Consider the following 7,230-nt stretch of genomic DNA (forward strand, 5'->3'; position numbering starts at 1 on the left):
TGTGGCACCTTGTCGAAGGCTTTTTGGAAGTCAAGGTAAATGATATCTATGGATTCCCCTTTATCCACCTGGCTGGTTACCCCCTCAAAGAAGTATAATAAGTTCGTGAGGCATGACCTGCCCTTACAGAAGCCATGCTGGCTCGGCATTAGCTGCCCATAGTTGTCGATGTGTTCCCAGATGCTGTCTTTAATCAGTGCTTCCTTCATCTTTCCCGGGACCGAGGTCAAGCTCACCGGCCTGTAGTTTCCTGGGTCTCCCCTTGAGCCTTTCTTGAAGATGGGCATGACATTTGCTATTTTCCAGTCTTCCGGAATCTCTCCAGTTTTTAAGGATAGGTTGCATATTTGTCGAAGTGGCTCAGCTATTTCGTTCCTTAGTTCCTTGAGTACCCTTGGGTGAATGCCATCCGGACCTGGTGATTTGTCGCTCTTTAGCCTGTCTATCTGCCGGAGGACATCCACCTTGTTTACCTCTAGTTGGACCAGATTTTCATCCTGCTCCCCCTTTACGATCTCCTCAGGTTCTGGAATGGGGATCCTTGTGGTACGCCGCTGGGGTTGGACCAAGGTTTGAATTTTTCTTTGTCTGATTTTACTTTGTATGTTCTGGATTTTAAGAAACCTTCAAACCATGAGTATACTTTGTCTGAGATGCCTATTGAGTCCAAGATTTGCAGTAGGATGTTATGGTCTACCAAGTCAAATGCCGCCGTCAGGTCCAATTGTATGAGCAGCATTTCTTTTCCAATGCTGAGATATTGTCTTGCTGTGTCGATAAGGGAGCCTAGTAGTGACTCTGTGCTGAAGTTAGTTCTGAAGATGGATTGCGTGGGATGGAGTAAGTTATGGTCTAGTTTGGCTACTAGTCCTTCTGTTAGTTTGATATATAGAGGTATTGAGGCGATTGGTCTATAGTTGGATGGGTGATCTGTTGGTCCTTTTGGGTCTTTTAGGATTGGGGTGATGATTTTGCTGAGGTCAGTCGGGAAAATGCCATCTGTGAGCATTGTTTGTATCCAGTGTAGGATTAAAGTACGGAACTTAGTACTCACTGATGACAGGAGATATGGCGGGCAGTAGTTGAGTTCACAAGGATGCGTGGCTGTACTTATTGTAGAGTTTGTTGAATTTAGTCCAATGTATCTTAGGGAATTGGGACCAGGTTCTGTCTGCAGCATAAGATACAATTAGGTGGGCTGGGTTACTATTGAGAGTAGCTCTGGTGTTTGTAATTTTATTCTTGAAGTGTTCTGCTAGGAGGGAGGCTGAAGGGGAGGGGTTATTGTTAGTGGTCATATAGGATATGGTGTTAGTTAGATCTTTTAATATTTGGAATAGTTTTTTGGTGTCTTGGGTTTCTGTGCCTATTAGGTTGGTGTAATGTTTTTTTCTCTTTTCTTTTAATAGAAGTTTGTATTGTTTGTTAATTTTTTTCCAGGCAGTTTCTGTGTGGTCTAAGTTGGTTTTTCTCCATTTTCTTTCCAGACGTCTACATTGTCTCTTGAGTAGGAGTAATTCGTTGTTGAACCATTGGTCTGATCGTATGCAGGTTCTGGTTTTGGTTCTTGGTGGGGCTTGTTCATCAAGGATGTTATTGCTCAATTTGCCCCAGTGTGAAATGAAGCCTTTGGGGTTATCTTCTTGGATTGTTTCATCTACTTTTGATCAGAATATGGAGGGCTCGATGTGTTTGCGTGATGTGTAAGTTACTATTTTGGATATTGGTTTGGTTTTGTTTTTGGTCCAGTTGATGTTGAAGGTGTCTGCGTAGTGGTCTGACCAGAGGGATGAGGACCAGGTTCCATTAGTCATTTGAATTTCTGAAGTAGATGTTTGATGGGTCATGAAGGCTGCTATGTCCACTTGGTGTCCTTTCTCATGAGTAGTTTGTGGGTTTAAAATTTGGAAGGATAAGGCATTGCTGAAAGAAAGGAGGTTGTCTATTGGCTTGGATGAATGGTCTTCAAGATGTAGGTTTAGATTTCCTAGGATAAGGTTGTGTCTTGCTGTTAGTGAGTTTTGGTATATGAAGTTTTCAAATTAGGGTCTAACCGTGGCCCAGTTTCCCGGTGTTATATAACAGAGCATGCAGTTTAGTGAGTTTAGTGTGGTGGCTGAGATTTGACATGCTAGAAGGTCCATGTAAGGGGTAGATGGTTTTTTCCAATATGTTTAGAGTTAGGGAGTCTTTAATTAAGATTGCTAACCCACCTCCTCTTTTTTTTCTCTCTGCACGTCACTATAATTTTGTATCCCTGAGGGCAGACTTCCGTAATTCTTGGGTCTGTGTCCGATGTTAGCCAGGTTTCTGTGAGGAAGAGGCAGTCTAGGTTTTAGTTTTTTATCCAGTTTTTTATCAGTTCTGTTTTTGGGCCTAGGGCCCTGATGTTTTAAGTAGGCACATTTAAGAGTGGTGGTTTCTGTTTGGTAGTTGTGATTCGTTTTAGCGTAGATGAGTGAATTTGGATTATGGTGAGGTTTGGTCTTGGGTTGTGTTGCTCTTCTTCCCCATGCTGGGGTTATGGGGTGTTGAACGCTTGTTTGGTGGTTAGGGTTTCTGTCTGTTGGAACTCTTCGGGTTTTGTTTGTAATTGAACTAGTGGGAATGTTGGGTAGGTTGTTTGCATCTACCTTACAGCTGGAGATAAGAAGGATTATTAATAGGATGATCTGGGTGTTTGTTTGTGGAATTAGCTTCGTTATGAAAGTGGGGGCCGGTGGTTAGAGGCAGTGTGGTTCTCAGTGATTAGGTTGTTGTTCGTGTACTGTGGTAGGAGAATGGGTTGTGACAGGAGTTGTTAAGAGTGGAAGTTGTGGTAGAGAGGTTTTGGCGTAGATGGCAGTTCTCTTCTTGGTTGCTTCGCAAAGGTGCTCTCGCTAAGGCGAGCGCCTTTGAAGCGCGCCTTAGATGGCGTGCCGAACGGCTGTGCGCCATTTTATTGGCTCAGCGGTGCACGGTCGGGAGGGGGCGGAGTTCGCTCCCAGGCCCAGAGTGTGCCTTACTCTGCTCCCGCTCTGCCCCGAGTGCTCCCGGTCCGTGGAGGGAGGTGTTGAGGTCCGGCGATGAAGGTAAAAGAAAAGAAGAACCGCAAACTAAAACTTAAACTGTTGGGGAGATCCCGCTGAGCCTTCCAACTGGCTCAGCGGTGCACCGTCGGGAGGGGAGGGGGTGGAGTTCGCTCCCACACCCGGAGTGTGCCTTACTTTGCTCCCGCTCTGCCCCCGAGTGCTCCCTAATATTCATTAGGGAAATCCTGACTGGATTGCGGCCCTTGAGGAGGGACTTTGACACCCCTGTTCTAAGATATATAATATACAGTTATTCAATCCTAAGATATATAATATACAGTTATTCAATCGGTTGAGGCTCATAGCCAGTGGCAAGACCCTTCCTCTCAGCTTCCAGGAACCCCCCCCCCCCCCCCCCCCGGCTTCACTCACATTCAGGTGCTCTGTGGTGGTTTCCTTCAGATTCTCACAGGAGCTGTGCAGTCGTTCGTACACAATGGTGTCTGCGCCCTTACAGTACAGCACCAGCCGTCCCTTAGGACTTCGCACTGCGAGGGAGAACAGAGAGAAGTCAGAAGAAACCACACGGGCTCAGAAGCTGCAGCTGCAGAAGAACTTCTGGAAACTTGGCGCATGTTCTCTTCCCTTGTCTGGAATTCCCAAGCCCTGGAAGCCAGACGATCTCATATCCCTCACAGGAACAAGGTGTCGCAGAGCGCAGGAACAGCGGAATTTGCAGCTGGCCCTGATGTGAATGGCCTTGAGAAGGCTGGTCACTAGAACGCTGTTCAGAAGCTCCTGCCCTCCCTAATAGCGAGACGGAAGCAGCGCTGGCCACTTTTTAATAACTCCCGTAGTCTTGTGAGGAGCACTTTTAGGTCGGTTCCTGCTTGGAAAAAAGTGCCCATTTGATTCCAATTCGCTACCACATGAGTGTCAATAAAAGTTTTGATAGTAAGCAGAAGAAAATCTCTAATCTTCATAGCACGAGTACCTGATGCGATTACAGTTAAATCACACAACAGTTCATTTCACCAATATTTCAGTGTGTTTTGGAATACAGGTAAATATTACACCCACTGTCCTGTGTGCTCGGAACACGGGGTGAATATTACGCCATCCCTTGGAGGCTGTGGATGCAGGGTGATTACTCTCACTGTCCTGCGTGCTCAGGATACTGGCTGAGACTTACAAGGGTGATCTGAAAAGTTTGGGATCGACTTAACTTTACATTCTGGTGGGCAAACTTATGTTTAATCTATAAATATGAAAAAAATGAATGCAGATTTGACAGGAAACACAAAAAATTTCAAATTAACATGGGGCCCATTGAAGTTTTTTGTAGAATCATTAGAGTTTCTTTTTCTGGACATAATTTGTGCATATCCAGGGGTAGGGGAGGGTGGGATACTGAGGGTTGATCGGGGGAGGGTATATTTTGGGTTCTTGAAATACAGTGTCTGTATGAATATAATGATTAATATAGTAAAGGTTGAAATGAATAAATAATTACATCTGAATTGGGTTGGGGTAAGGAAATGTATTGTAATATTTATTTGTTAATATATATTGCTATCATGAAGCCAATTGTATGTATATTCTTAATAGCACTGTTTTTGAATGGAAAATTAATAAAGATTTAATTTAAAAAAAAACTCAAGAAAAAGTTTTTTTTTTTTTTTTTTAAATTAAATCTTTATTAAAAATTTATGGGATAAGGTGAGGGGAGAGATATAGATTGATTTGTTTCTTGAAAGAGTATTAAGTGATGTCTTAAATATAAAATGTATTTAATTTGTATTGCACTTATTGAAAATATTGAAAATGAATAAAGAATTTTAAAAAAACAAAAAACTTTGGTAAAATAAAGGAAGTTAAAAAAATAATTTAAAAAACCCCATTCTCTCAACCTACCCCCTCTTTCACTAAGGTGCGCTATGCTTTTTAGCGAGGGATAAATATTAGTGCGCGCCAAGCACGCGTTAAACGCTAATGCGTGCATGTTATCCTATGGAAGTGTTAGCGGACGCCTTGACTTAACCCACGCTAAAACACTTAGCGCACCTTAGTAAAAGAGGGCCCCCCAGTCTCCATCGAGGGCTATACACTTACCCCCCTTCTACGAAACCGCGCAAGCGCTCCCGACCCTCATTGAGTTCCTATGAGCGGCGGGAGCAGCGCGGGCCATTCAGCGCGGCTCCTCGCGCTAGAAACTGCTCGCGCGGTTTCGTAGAAGAGGGGGTTAGTCCAATGAGTTTTGAAAAATATGGTTTTTTGTCAAATTTAAAAAAAATATTTCACTTGCTTTTTTCGTGAACTTTTCAAAGCACCCTCGTACTCTTTAAAAGGTGTATTTTTTACATTTAATTTCTTATAAACCATTTGCAAGCCCAAAAGCTATGGAGTACATTCAGGCACGCTAGGTATTTCCTTGTCCCCAGAGGGCCAAAATCTGATTTTGTGCATTAGCCAATGGAAGACTTAAAGGAAAAAAACAAAAAACAAAAAACTGGCCCCTATGCCCTGCCCCCACACGGACCTCGTGTCTCTTCCCCTGCGCTCGGGGCTGCGTCTGGAGGGCCTCTGCGCCTGCACGTGATGATGTCATTTGCATACGTGCATGCGTGTGATGTTATCACATTGATATCCATGCATGCGCAGAGGCCCTCCAGACGCAGCCTCGAGCTCAGGACCTTCCAAACGCGGACAAACTGCTGGGTTTTGGAAATCCCTTCGGGCACCCGGACAGTCCTATAAAAAGTGCTGGTCTTCTAAGAAAGGTATTGGAGGGGGTGTTGGAGGGGGGGGGATGGTCCACTAGACCACCAGGCTTGTATGGTGGGCAGGCTGTCGGGTGTGCCCATTAAAAAAAAGCCTGTAGCAGGAGGGAGTGGGCATCCCTCCTGCTGATCTTCCACATGGGGTGGGGGTGGGGGCATCGGTAGGGTGGGCACTAGACCACAAGATGATTTTTGGGCTACCTTTATGAGAAACAGGGGTTATTTATCTTCCTTGGGTACTAAATTATCCCATATAGGGATCAAGTTGTTTACCGTATTTCCCCATGTATAGGCCGCGGCCTATACATGGGTTTTACAATGCCCTGCAGTGGGTGAGGCTTCCTTATATGCGGTGGTCTATCAAAAAACATCGTAGATAAGCCGCCCCATTGGAAGATCAGCCGCGGAGTCCCCCATACCTGCAGCTCCCTCCTGGATGGCTGCCGGCTGCCTCCTGCCTCATCGCGGCCAGAGGTGCAGGGCAGGAGCGATCCTGTCAGCATCCAGCCGTCCCTGCGCTGCTTCCTCAATGCCTGTGCCAGTTCTCGCAGGACTCGCGAGTCACGCAAGCACTGACGCAGGCATTGAGGAAACAGTGCAGGGCCAGTTGGAGGCTGACAGGATTGCTCCTGCCCTGTACTGCTTGCTGCGATGAGGCAAGAGGCAGCCGGCAAAGGTATTTACCGGGGGAGGGGGGGTGAAGGATGTATAGGCTGCCCCAGCTGCCCCATTGTATAGGCCATTTTAGGTTTTAAAATGCTTAGATAAGCCACGGCTAGTAACATGGGGAGGCTTATCTAAGAGTTTTAAAACCTAAATCTGCATTTCCTGCGGCCTATACATGGGGAAATACGGTAGTTATGCCGAAGGCATAATTGTCCTGATCCCTATTCCAACTTCAATTCCGCATATCAAGCATATAACTGATATTCTTTTGATTATTTAACAGTGGATGGCAGAATTTAAATTAAAGTTTAATTTGGATAAGACGAAATTCTTTTATGTATCCCCTTGCCAAAACTGTACTGAACCATCGCTGACATTGAATAATGTGACCTATTTGATTCACTCTACAATTACGATCAGACCCTGACCCTGACCGTAAAGAACTAAGGCGCCTTCAGATAGCGCAAAATACGGCAGTAAAAATGATATTCAATGCCAAAAAATGCGATCATGTCACTCCCCTCTTACACAAAGCTCACTGGTTGCCGGTAGAACACGGAATTAGCTGTAAAATTCTCCTTCTAACTTTGAAAACCCGTTTAAGCAGCCAGCCCAAATTCTTTACTCATTCCTTATCCTCCTGCTAAATCTCTTCGTTCCATGACCCAACAGAGCGGGAGTGGGAACAGAGCCCGCGGGGATGGGGCGGGGACGGTGACAAACTTTGGCCCCTCGTCATTCTGAGCGTGAACTGAATGAGAATTGTGTAAGAG

The 7,230-nt window shown here is 45.1% G+C and overlaps 1 protein-coding gene across 10 annotated transcripts in view; it reads right to left on the minus strand.

Moving 5' to 3' along the window:
• Positions 1–7,230, minus strand: part of LOC117356551 (phospholipid-transporting ATPase ID-like) — a 209,143-nt gene that overhangs the window by 58,407 nt on the left and 143,506 nt on the right. For all 10 annotated transcript variants that reach the window (XM_033935931.1, XM_033935912.1, XM_033935903.1 and 7 more), the window contains one exon: positions 3,444–3,559. In XM_033935931.1, the coding sequence (XP_033791822.1) occupies positions 3,444–3,559 (116 nt within the window). The remainder of the gene's footprint in view (positions 1–3,443; positions 3,560–7,230) is intronic.

Source organism: Geotrypetes seraphini, chromosome 1 (assembly GCF_902459505.1).
Source record: "Geotrypetes seraphini chromosome 1, aGeoSer1.1, whole genome shotgun sequence".
Taxonomy (NCBI): Eukaryota; Metazoa; Chordata; class Amphibia; order Gymnophiona; family Dermophiidae; genus Geotrypetes; species Geotrypetes seraphini.